General features: G+C 35.9%; 2 protein-coding genes across 3 annotated transcripts; both read left to right on the forward strand.

Moving 5' to 3' along the window:
- The first annotated feature begins 1440 nt into the window (after positions 1–1440).
- On the forward strand, positions 1441–2897 carry LOC144419242 (uncharacterized). Of its 2 annotated transcripts, none has more exons than XM_078109809.1 (3): positions 1441–1737; positions 1861–2079; positions 2745–2897. In XM_078109809.1, exons 1-3 carry the CDS (start codon positions 1522–1524, stop codon positions 2757–2759), a joined length of 450 nt encoding a protein of 149 aa, XP_077965935.1. In that variant the 5' UTR covers positions 1441–1521; the 3' UTR covers positions 2760–2897. The 2 variants fall into 2 exon arrangements, with proteins under 2 accessions (XP_077965935.1, XP_077965934.1); XM_078109808.1 differs by lacking the exon at positions 2745–2897 and adding an exon at positions 2598–2691.
- A 5674-nt stretch (positions 2898–8571) lies between these two features.
- On the forward strand, positions 8572–10004 carry LOC144419243 (uncharacterized). The gene is made up of 3 exons (XM_078109810.1): positions 8572–8868; positions 8992–9210; positions 9876–10004. The coding sequence occupies exons 1-3, from the start codon at positions 8653–8655 to the stop codon at positions 9888–9890; spliced, it is 450 nt and encodes a 149-aa protein (XP_077965936.1). The 5' UTR covers positions 8572–8652; the 3' UTR covers positions 9891–10004.
- Positions 10005–13654: the final 3650 nt, after the last annotated feature.

Below are 13654 nucleotides of genomic sequence, written 5' to 3' on the forward strand. Positions count from 1 at the left end.
AACATGACTAAGAATTACTTTAAGACTAGTATCAATGCAGTTTCGAGTTATTGTTGTCTTATTGCATTCTTTGTTGTGAGGAATTATACTCTAAAGTTCATGATTAAATAAACAAGCGGCTAGAATGTCTCATATAATCGTAATGGTTTCAACTTTTCAACTGTAAGAAACTACTAATAATACTACTTTGATTTTTATAACGAGTTAGTAACCACTGAACTGAAAATATATCTCTTTGTTAGTAACTCATGAAAAAGCAATAGGCCTCTGGGTAAACCATTATCATTCTCAGCTGCAAAACATCTAACTGTTTGAAATTTAAATAAAACGCCTGCTTTGTCCCAACAACAAACTCAACACCAACAATTGTAAATGGATACCTGAGTTCCTTTTATTCAGCGGATCATCAGATGAAGAATCCCGATTTCATGTTTGCAAATCATCTTCAGCTTGATTGGGAAAGGAACGCCTTGCGATGGTGGTCGAGGAGGTTGAACGCAATTGTTGTGAGGTCCGTTAAAGAAAAATTTCGCGGATTGTTTCCTAAAATATGAAGTGAAAAAGAAAAATGAGGAAGCGCGGTTTTACAAAGACTTGTTTAAATATTACAAAATTCTGTGTTTATGTTAAAATTTGAATTATGGCCGCGGTTTGACATATGATTAGGCCGTCCTATCGGCTTTCCTTTCCCTAGTGACAAATTTGTAAATCTTATGTGCAGAAGGACTCCTGGACTCCTCGACGCTCTGATGTGGTTCACGTAACTGTTGGTTCATGCATCCATGCACATAACTGGTAAACTATACCCATATCCGACATGATCGTGTAACCGGGCGAGAGGCCGTGGTTTGCCAAATGATTAAGCCCCTTATCGGCTTTTCGTCCCCGGGAAAAATAGGAAAGTCATATCCTGTAAAAATACAAAAAGTAGTACTTATAGTACTTAAGTAGTATTTATAAATACCCGTCATGGTAAGGATAGCAGAGGCAACTATGTAGTTGCTCTATTATGTGTCTTATAATAAATAAATGGAATAACTTGAATAAAATAAGCATATATATATATTCCGCGATCAATCATGACCCAATCAATTTCAACGTAATATTATAGTTTATAACGAACGAGTATGTTTTGTTAGGTGACTTCTATTGTTCACCTTTAAAATGATCCAGTGACTTTCAAAGGGTGCGAGATACACTTCGGCGAATTCATAAAACAACGCAATGTAGTCGTGCTTCTTTATATAACCGTAAAAAGAACAACCCACCGATACTGTAGTTCTGTTTATGTATTTGTATGTAGACTGTCAGCTAGTTATAGTTTGGTATATCCCGAATATTAATTTAAAGACCTTAGAGTCGGCTTACACAACTTAGATAATAAACATATAAGGATTAACAAATTTGCCTTTTGGTTCCATTTCTAATCTCTTAGGTAAATAAAGGCTCTATTTATAAGTTTTTCATCAGTGTTTTTACAGTGCTAAGTTGAATTTGACTCTATATTGAGAGAAATTACTGATGTCTGAATCAAACTCAACTAACGAAAAGAAGAACAAGATGTACGCGTCGTTATATTTCGTACGAAAACGAGAGTTTCATTTCTTGTTTTCGTTTGAATATTCCCACAAAGACGAAGAATTCTCGAAAGTGGGAGCAAAATTGATTTTTAACTTCGGAATGCTTCCACGGGTGAAAGCTGGCGACTTAATCCAAGTACGCTTATTCCCTGAAAAGGTGAGATAATTCTCTTTCATTAATAAAAACCATGTTTTATATCACATCCAGCTTAACGTGTTATAATAGCGTCATATCTAACTTTAAAATCAATTCATGAGTTATTTATCTATATATTTACAGCCAAGAGAGGGCGTTGATGAGTATTTTAGAAATGGTGGGAAGTATTCATTTACGGTGCTCAACGACTGGTTGGATAGTGGTGATTCGCATACTTTCAACATCCTCTCTTCATTTGAATGTGATTACTCAAATGATCTCATCATATGCGAAATCAAAATAAATGACGACGTAGTCATGACAAGAGAGTTCGTGGCATATCTAAACTACCCTCCTTTACAGGTGAGCAAGAACTTTCTTAAAAAATCCTTCATTCGTAATAAGATAACATGTGAGAACTCAGTCCAATCATTCTAATGACGTGTCTCGGCAAATTTTACATGATATTTTAAGTTTTATTATCAAACCATATCCTGAATATCTCAGTCAAAAATTCATCCTAACTGTCATTGAATTACGACATCTTTCCAGCCATTCTGATTTAGTAAATATTTGTGGCTAATTTGAGACAAAGTCCAACCAAAAAAAAAACACATAAAAAGTGGTATCTATCCAGCTAAGACTTATGGTTAGACTTAGGAATGCACATAGCAACAGAAATTCATGTTTTTTAAATCATTCACAAACCTAATCCCAACTGAATAATTACTAATTTGGTACTTACAAACGTGGCGGGTCTGTTTTCCGCAAATTTCACATTTGCGTTATGTCATAATTTTATTTCGATTTTCCTTATTTTATTTCTATTACAAATTCGGGGACTGGCTATGTTAGCTAAGTAAATATACCCCCTGTTTCAGTTTTCAGGTCCTTACACAACTTGATGTAAAGTAGGCAAACAAAATTAGTTACCTCCATATTGGTACACAAACTTCTGAAGCGACTACATTTTTTGCATCAGTAGCGATTGCTTTGTACAAAAGATCTCAATTTTTTTTATTCAACAGAATAAAGAGGACTAATTATCACCCAAAGTTCCAAGTGATCCTCTACGCAAAGGAAACTGAAGTTCAAAGAGTCTAGTTTTTTGAAATAGAATCAATGAACATCAATAAATATTCACGACTGCATAAGAATGATATTTTGTTTTTTGATAGGTTTTATTGTTTATTATAGTCAAATTATAACTTATAACAAATGGGATTATATTTCGAAAATAGCATAATGTATTGACTTGAACAACAGATATTGTATAAAGCTGTGGAAATGAACCAGAACAAGATATAATACCAGATGGGTTCGCTAGAGAGGTGCTCGTGTTGCAATTTGAAAAATGCGCGCAAGATGAAGAACGCATTTCCGCAACCGTGACGCAAAACTGGTGATTTCCCAAAGTCGGGATATTTCTCTTTGTTGTGTGAATGTGTTCCGCATGGTGACCGTACATTTGAACCCATGTACATTTGAGCCCATGCGTATATCCACGGGTTCAATCTATATGCGGGTGCTAAAACCCATGGGTTAGGGTTAGTATGGGTTTAACTATCCGTGATACAAAACAAATTCCATAGGTGCAATAGCATACAGGTGCAATTGTCATGGGTTCAAATGTACGTGGGTTCAAATGTAATGGAACCGTTCCGCACGCGTATTTTGATGCGTGATTAGGGGCTTTGTTAGTCTAGTTTAAAAATTAGACAAATTAAATTTCACAATTTGAAAATATATCTCTTAAAAACAAGATATTAAAACAGAAATGATATGAAAATGACATCGAAGGCAACCGCAACCGTCTTTAATAGAACAGATAAAAAAAAGGTCAATTTTATTTTTCCTACTGCAGATACAAAACGGCGCTCCAGAAGAGTGTGTATGGATATGGAGGTAACTCATTTTTTCGCCCATTTTACATCAAGTCATGTAATGGTACTGAAACCTATGGACAGGGGGTATATTCACTTGGCTAACACAAACAGTCACCGAACTCGTAATAGAACCAAAATATGGAAAATTAGATTAAAATTAGGACCTAACCCTGATCTGGTACACACACTTGACAGCGTCTTTGATTAGATAAATTCAGATTATTTCTAAGCTTGTTTCTCGCAATGTGGCGGTCGGAAATTCCAAAGTGACACTTCTCTCACAATTTAATTATAGCGCTCGATCAGTATAAATCTACTTTGTGACATTAATATTAATCAGTTAATTCAAAGCTAAGCATCCTTATCGGGTATCGGTTTAGTATAGGAATGGTTATAAAGCTTGAATTGTCATTTGTCTATGGCCACCTTTGTGAGGTTAGACTGGGCTAATACATAGACAGTAGATCAGGATTTTGGATCACCCGAATCGCCATTTATATGGGCTTCTCTGTGGAGGGCTATTGGGCTGACATATGCACGTGAGGTTCAAAATAGGGTTGAATATATGATCCCAATCGACATATGTATGGCTCCACCTGTAAAGGGATACTTGGCTGCGAATTACCTACAATAGGCTTATGATGGGTTCTAATCGCTATTTGTATGGGCTTCTCTGTGGAGGGCTATTAGGCTGCTATATGGACAATAGGTTAGGGACAGAGTGGGTATAGGGTCCCAATATCCCAAACGGACATTCATAATACTTCATGTTTTGCTAGCTCAATTTTCTATGTAAATTCACTAAGAACTCCAAAACAAGTTTTTTTTCACATCCATCCGGCAATATAGACTCAAATCCGGAATACCAAATTTGGAAAAATTTACAAAATGTTTTATTGAGCAATTTTTAACTCATTCGGATTTAAGACTCTTGATGCACAATACCACAAGTGTATTTAGTTTCGTCTTATCAAGGTCTGACTTCTCATGCACTAACACTCATAGAATATTCATCCTCAATCTTGCTACAACATCCTTGCACTACATGCATATACGGAACCACCGACACATAGTAATTTGTGATGCAAAAACCGGCTCATTGGCGATCATGAAACTATCTCGATTTGATTCGTGAATAATTTTGAGCCATACCTGGATAAGATCAAGCGAAATTTCTTTGTGACAATTGTGACGTAACAAGCTAAAATTTAAATTTATTACGTGAAACTTCACGCGGCGGTTAACCGGTTAATTTTACCCGGTCAACGTTCAAAGTGTTTTCCCTGAAATTCCCAGCCCTATTAGTCAGACAAATGAAGTTTCGAGGTACATTGCAAACACTTAAGAACCTATTACACACTATCCAAATTTAGTGGTGAACCAATATTTTCAAGGGAAATTTATATTCATAAAAACGTTACTCGTAGTTTCGTCAGACTCAGGCTGGATGAAACACTTCGGTGGGTCGGATCCGCAAGTGCAGTTTTAAGTATTTTGTGGCGTCTAAAGCTGCCGCAAAATCATGGCTGGATTTTCAAACTAGGGTGACTGATATTTTAGCTGCCACAAACCAATGTCGAGATGCCGGTACCACGCCAACAAATTAAAAAACAATGGCGGGTAAAATTTCGCTGCGGTAACCACGACATGCCGGCTGTAATTGCAGGGCTGCCCCTGATGGTGACAAATATTGGGTAAGTTGGAACATTTTTCTTATGGATACAGTATTGATGAATTTGAGGTTAGTGATCAGGGGTAAGTAGGGCGTAGTATGAATCCCTAAAAAAACAAATGTTCTCGAGTCATGAGACATATTGCTCGTTTATTCAAATTTATACTTAGTTTATAGGGATTCTGATTCAACAATCTCAACGTGTAAAATTGTAAACAAAATTACGCATTCCTCCGTTTATCGCCTTCTTATTGAATTTGATATCACACTCAACGACGTCGCCGGGACTCCATGCAGAACGCGTTGCCACAAAGTTGAAGTCATGACGCTTGTTCACTGCTACGAAGTCATTCGTTACCATGAAACAGTGCTCTCCTTTGTTATTGAACCTCTCGGTTTTAACACAATACTCGTCCCCGTCATGTGTTGTGTTCTGAGTACAAAAAGAAGTAATTTGTCCATGAGACTACTTAATTTCATCTTGTAAAAATGAAAAAATGTAATAAATCCTCGTCCCAAAGGCGATAAAAACAGTTAGGTTTTTAAGTACGTTTTTATTTGAAAAAAAAAAATAGGTATTTAGAGCATACTCTAATCCTATAAACATAGGGGATTTTATCACAAATCTTTGTTTTACAGACAAATGCTCTTGCGGCGATGTTTCATGCTGCGAGTCTCCTGTGGCGAAATTTATTGGGGTGAATTTTTCGGACACCCTAAAAACTTACGATTTAGGTTTTAAACGAAAATTAGAGCTATTATGGTATCATGTGCTGTAATTTTGCTATAGTTTTATGTACCTAATGTACCTACCTTATGTTTTATGTACCTTTTCTGATTGCTTCATTTAATCGATATATGCACATTGCTATTCAATACACATCAATCGACATAGAGGCAGTGCATTTTCTTATTATTTAACATAAATATGCCCGAATCTAACAAAATAATATTTGGGGAATCGGATTTCACAATCTGTGCTAATTCTTCAATAACGATTCCAGTATTGATACCATTCTAAGCATGCATTGTGCCAGTAAAAAAATTATTCTGAAATTTTTATTCCATGATTGCTTGAATTCTGCAATAGCTTCGACAAACTTATTTGTCTTGATGGAAATTTCAGCCCGTTCTGCAAGTTAAAAAATATATAAATACGATATACTGTGTAAACTCAGCACATTGCAAAAATAATTTTTTATCACGTGGTTATTTTCATCGAATCTAAGATTTGGGAAACCGAATTGTAGGAGAATAAAAAACCAAACACAGATTTTTGAGCAAAGATGGGCTTTTTCATAGACAAGACTTTTATTCACTTTTTTTTTCTGAAGAATTAAATGAAATGGCAGCGAAAGATATGCTTTGTTTAATAACAGGCGAATATTAATAAATAGGCGTAATAAATATATGTCAAATAATTTCTGGACTTCACACCGCAAAGGTTCCCATTCCACTAATCGGTTGCGATTCCCCACACCAAAGTTAATGCATATGACACTGTAAACTTGCTACCTGTTTCTATATTCCAATCGTACCCGCTTTTAGAGGTGTAGTCAGGGGGGAATTTTAGGGGGGAATTTTAGAGGTGTAGTAAGAGCCTTTTTGAGTTGTGAAAAAAGCTTACTGAATATCGATATTCTTCAGAGGTGAAGAAAGTCAAAAAGACGTAGCAATAATAAAATGAAGCAGCCGTTTCTTGTCCTGTAAACAAACTGAGATACGAATTGGAATGGTTAGTGTAACTGTTCCGCATTATGAGTGGCGGCGGAAGCGGTAACAAATAAGCAGTTATGTTAGACACCCTCTGTAATGTGGAGAACTCGGAGATGTTTTCCCATCAAATACCAGGCAAGAAACAAGACTAAGAATTACTTTAAGACTAGTATCAATGCAGTTTCGAGTTATTGTTGTCTTATTGCATTCTTTGTTGTGAGGAATTATACTCTAAAGTTCATGATTAAATAAACAAGCGGCTAGAATGTCTCATATAATCGTAATGGTTTCAACTTTTCAACTGTAAGAAACTACTAATAATACTACTTTGATTTTTATAACGAGTTAGTAACCACTGAACTGAAAATATATCTCTTTGTTAGTAACTCATGAAAAAGCAATAGGCCTCTGGGTAAACCATTATCATTCTCAGCTGCAAAACATCTAACTGTTTGAAATTTAAATAAAACGCCTGCTTTGTCCCAACAACAAACTCAACACCAACAATTGTAAATGGATACCTGAGTTCCTTTTATTCAGCGGATCATCAGATGAAGAATCCCGATTTCATGTTTGCAAATCATCTTCAGCTTGATTGGGAAAGGAACGCCTTGCGATGGTGGTCGAGGAGGTTGAACGCAATTGTTGTGAGGTCCGTTAAAGAAAAATTTCGCGGATTGTTTCCTAAAATATGAAGTGAAAAAGAAAAATGAGGAAGCGCGGTTTTACAAAGACTTGTTTAAATATTACAAAATTCTGTGTTTATGTTAAAATTTGAATTATGGCCGCGGTTTGACATATGATTAGGCCGTCCTATCGGCTTTCCTTTCCCTAGTGACAAATTTGTAAATCTTATGTGCAGAAGGACTCCTGGACTCCTCGACGCTCTGATGTGGTTCACGTAACTGTTGGTTCATGCATCCATGCACATAACTGGTAAACTATACCCATATCCGACATGATCGTGTAACCGGGCGAGAGGCCGTGGTTTGCCAAATGATTAAGCCCCTTATCGGCTTTTCGTCCCCGGGAAAAATAGGAAAGTCATATCCTGTAAAAATACAAAAAGTAGTACTTATAGTACTTAAGTAGTATTTATAAATACCCGTCATGGTAAGGATAGCAGAGGCAACTATGTAGTTGCTCTATTATGTGTCTTATAATAAATAAATGGAATAACTTGAATAAAATAAGCATATATATATATTCCGCGATCAATCATGACCCAATCAATTTCAACGTAATATTATAGTTTATAACGAACGAGTATGTTTTGTTAGGTGACTTCTATTGTTCACCTTTAAAATGATCCAGTGACTTTCAAAGGGTGCGAGATACACTTCGGCGAATTCATAAAACAACGCAATGTAGTCGTGCTTCTTTATATAACCGTAAAAAGAACAACCCACCGATACTGTAGTTCTGTTTATGTATTTGTATGTAGACTGTCAGCTAGTTATAGTTTGGTATATCCCGAATATTAATTTAAAGACCTTAGAGTCGGCTTACACAACTTAGATAATAAACATATAAGGATTAACAAATTTGCCTTTTGGTTCCATTTCTAATCTCTTAGGTAAATAAAGGCTCTATTTATAAGTTTTTCATCAGTGTTTTTACAGTGCTAAGTTGAATTTGACTCTATATTGAGAGAAATTACTGATGTCTGAATCAAACTCAACTAACGAAAAGAAGAACAAGATGTACGCGTCGTTATATTTCGTACGAAAACGAGAGTTTCATTTCTTGTTTTCGTTTGAATATTCCCACAAAGACGAAGAATTCTCGAAAGTGGGAGCAAAATTGATTTTTAACTTCGGAATGCTTCCACGGGTGAAAGCTGGCGACTTAATCCAAGTACGCTTATTCCCTGAAAAGGTGAGATAATTCTCTTTCATTAATAAAAACCATGTTTTATATCACATCCAGCTTAACGTGTTATAATAGCGTCATATCTAACTTTAAAATCAATTCATGAGTTATTTATCTATATATTTACAGCCAAGAGAGGGCGTTGATGAGTATTTTAGAAATGGTGGGAAGTATTCATTTACGGTGCTCAACGACTGGTTGGATAGTGGTGATTCGCATACTTTCAACATCCTCTCTTCATTTGAATGTGATTACTCAAATGATCTCATCATATGCGAAATCAAAATAAATGACGACGTAGTCATGACAAGAGAGTTCGTGGCATATCTAAACTACCCTCCTTTACAGGTGAGCAAGAACTTTCTTAAAAAATCTTTCATTCGTAATAAGATAACATGTGAGAACTCAGTCCAATCATTCTAATGACGTGTCTCGGCAAATTTTACATGATATTTTAAGTTTTATTATCAAACCATATCCTGAATATCTCAGTCAAAAATTCATCCTAACTGTCATTGAATTACGACATCTTTCCAGCCATTCTGATTTAGTAAATATTTGTGGCTAATTTGAGACAAAGTCCAACCAAAAAAAAAACACATAAAAAGTGGTATCTATCCAGCTAAGACTTATGGTTAGACTTAGGAATGCACATAGCAACAGAAATTCATGTTTTTTAAATCATTCACAAACCTAATCCCAACTGAATAATTACTAATTTGGTACTTACAAACGTGGCGGGTCTGTTTTCCGCAAATTTCACATTTGCGTTATGTCATAATTTTATTTCGATTTTCCTTATTTTATTTCTATTACAAATTCGGGGACTGGCTATGTTAGCTAAGTAAATATACCCCCTGTTTCAGTTTTCAGGTCCTTACACAACTTGCTGTAAAGTAGGCAAACAAAATTAGTTACCTCCATATTGGTACACAAACTTCTGAAGCGACTACATTTTTTGCATCAGTAGCGATTGCTTTGTACAAAAGATCTCAATTTTTTTTATTCCACAGAATAAAGAGGACTAATTATCACCCAAAGTTCCAAGTGATCCTCTACGCAAAGGAAACTGAAGTTCAAAGAGTCTAGTTTTTTGAAATAGCATCAATGAACATCAATAAATATTCACGACTGCATAAGAATGATATTTTGTTTTTTGATAGGTTTTATTGTTTATTATAGTCAAATTATAACTTATAACAAATGGGATTATATTTCGAAAATAGCATAATGTATTGACTTGAACAACAGATATTGTATAAAGCTGTGGAAATGAACCAGAACAAGATATAATACCAGATGGGTTCGCTAGAGAGGTGCTCGTGTTGCAATTTGAAAAATGCGCGCAAGATGAAGAACGCATTTCCGCAACCGTGACGCAAAACTGGTGATTTCCCAAAGTCGGGATATTTCTCTTTGTTGTGTGAATGTGTTCCGCATGGTGACCGTACATTTGAACCCATGTACATTTGAGCCCATGCGTATATCCACGGGTTCAATCTATATGCGGGTGCTAAAACCCATGGGTTAGGGTTAGTATGGGTTTAACTATCCGTGATACAAAACAAATTCCATAGGTGCAATAGCATACAGGTGCAATTGTCATGGGTTCAAATGTACGTGGGTTCAAATGTAATGGAACCGTTCCGCACGCGTATTTTGATGCGTGATTAGGGGCTTTGTTAGTCTAGTTTAAAAATTAGACAAATTAAATTTCACAATTTGAAAATATATCTCTTAAAAACAAGATATTAAAACAGAAATGATATGAAAATGACATCGAAGGCAACCGCAACCGTCTTTAATAGAACAGATAAAAAAAAGGTCAATTTTATTTTTCCTACTGCAGATACAAAACGGCGCTCCAGAAGAGTGTGTATGGATATGGAGGTAACTCATTTTTTCGCCCATTTTACATCAAGTCATGTAATGGTACTGAAACCTATGGACAGGGGGTATATTCACTTGGCTAACACAAACAGTCACCGAACTCGTAATAGAACCAAAATATGGAAAATTAGATTAAAATTAGGACCTAACCCTGATCTGGTACACACACTTGACAGCGTCTTTGATTAGATAAATTCAGATTATTTCTAAGCTTGTTTCGCAAAATGTGGCGGTCGGAAATTCCAAAGTGACACTTCTCTCACAATTTAATTATAGCGCTCGATCAGTATAAATCTACTTTGTGACATTAATATTAATCAGTTAATTCAAAGCTAAGCATCCTTATCGGGTATCGGTTTAGTATAGGAATGGTTATAAAGCTTGAATTGTCATTTGTCTATGGCCACCTTTGTGAGGTTAGACTGGGCTAATACATAGACAGTAGATCAGGATTTTGGATCACCCGAATCGCCATTTATATGGGCTTCTCTGTGGAGGGCTATTGGGCTGACATATGCACGTGAGGTTCAAAATAGGGTTGAATATATGATCCCAATCGACATATGTATGGCTCCACCTGTAAAGGGATACTTGGCTGCGAATTACCTACAATAGGCTTATGATGGGTTCTAATCGCTATTTGTATGGGCTTCTCTGTGGAGGGCTATTAGGCTGCTATATGGACAATAGGTTAGGGACAGAGTGGGTATAGGGTCCCAATATCCCAAACGGACATTCATAATACTTCATGTTTTGCTAGCTCAATTTTCTATGTAAATTCACTAAGAACTCCAAAACAAGTTTTTTTTCACATCCATCCGGCAATATAGACTCAAATCCGGAATACCAAATTTGGAAAAATTTACAAAATGTTTTATTGAGCAATTTTTAACTCATTCGGATTTAAGACTCTTGATGCACAATACCACAAGTGTATTTAGTTTCGTCTTATCAAGGTCTGACTTCTCATGCACTAACACTCATAGAATATTCATCCTCAATCTTGCTACAACATCCTTGCACTACATGCATATACGGAACCACCGACACATAGTAATTTGTGATGCAAAAACCGGCTCATTGGCGATCATGAAACTATCTCGATTTGATTCGTGAATAATTTTGAGCCATACCTGGATAAGATCAAGCGAAATTTCTTTGTGACAATTGTGACGTAACAAGCTAAAATTTAAATTTATTACGTGAAACTTCACGCGGCGGTTAACCGGTTAATTTTACCCGGTCAACGTTCAAAGTGTTTTCCCTGAAATTCCCAGCCCTATTAGTCAGACAAATGAAGTTTCGAGGTACATTGCAAACACTTAAGAACCTATTACACACTATCCAAATTTAGTGGTGAACCAATATTTTCAAGGGAAATTTATATTCATAAAAACGTTACTCGTAGTTTCGTCAGACTCAGGCTGGATGAAACACTTCGGTGGGTCGGATCCGCAAGTGCAGTTTTAAGTATTTTGTGGCGTCTAAAGCTGCCGCAAAATCATGGCTGGATTTTCAAACTAGGGTGACTGATATTTTAGCTGCCACAAACCAATGTCGAGATGCCGGTACCACGCCAACAAATTAAAAAACAATGGCGGGTAAAATTTCGCTGCGGTAACCACGACATGCCGGCTGTAATTGCAGGGCTGCCCCTGATGGTGACAAATATTGGGTAAGTTGGAACATTTTTCTTATGGATACAGTATTGATGAATTTGAGGTTAGTGATCAGGGGTAAGTAGGGCGTAGTATGAATCCCTAAAAAAACAAATGTTCTCGAGTCATGAGACATATTGCTCGTTTATTCAAATTTATACTTAGTTTATAGGGATTCTGATTCAACAATCTCAACGTGTAAAATTGTAAACAAAATTACGCATTCCTCCGTTTATCGCCTTCTTATTGAATTTGATATCACACTCAACGACGTCGCCGGGACTCCATGCAGAACGCGTTGCCACAAAGTTGAAGTCATGACGCTTGTTCACTGCTACGAAGTCATTCGTTACCATGAAACAGTGCTCTCCTTTGTTATTGAACCTCTCGGTTTTAACACAATACTCGTCCCCGTCATGTGTTGTGTTCTGAGTACAAAAAGAAGTAATTTGTCCATGAGACTACTTAATTTCATCTTGTAAAAATGAAAAAATGTAATAAATCCTCGTCCCAAAGGCGATAAAAACAGTTAGGTTTTTAAGTACGTTTTTATTTGAAAAAAAAAAATAGGTATTTAGAGCATACTCTAATCCTATAAACATAGGGGATTTTATCACAAATCTTTGTTTTACAGACAAATGCTCTTGCGGCGATGTTTCATGCTGCGAGTCTCCTGTGGCGAAATTTATTGGGGTGAATTTTTCGGACACCCTAAAAACTTACGATTTAGGTTTTAAACGAAAATTAGAGCTATTATGGTATCATGTGCTGTAATTTTGCTATAGTTTTATGTACCTAATGTACCTACCTTATGTTTTATGTACCTTTTCTGATTGCTTCATTTAATCGATATATGCACATTGCTATTCAATACACATCAATCGACATAGAGGCAGTGCATTTTCTTATTATTTAACATAAATATGCCCGAATCTAACAAAATAATATTTGGGGAATCGGATTTCACAATCTGTGCTAATTCTTCAATAACGATTCCAGTATTGATACCATTCTAAGCATGCATTGTGCCAGTAAAAAAATTATTCTGAAATTTTTATTCCATGATTGCTTGAATTCTGCAATAGCTTCGACAAACTTATTTGTCTTGATGGAAATTTCAGCCCGTTCTGCAAGTTAAAAAATATATAAATACGATATACTGTGTAAACTCAGCACATTGCAAAAATAATTTTTTATCACGTGGTTATTTTCATCGAATCTAAGATTTGGGAAACCGAATTGTA

The sequence above is a fragment of the Styela clava genome, unplaced genomic scaffold, assembly GCF_964204865.1.
Source record: "Styela clava unplaced genomic scaffold, kaStyClav1.hap1.2 HAP1_SCAFFOLD_278, whole genome shotgun sequence".
Taxonomy (NCBI): domain Eukaryota; kingdom Metazoa; phylum Chordata; class Ascidiacea; order Stolidobranchia; family Styelidae; genus Styela; species Styela clava.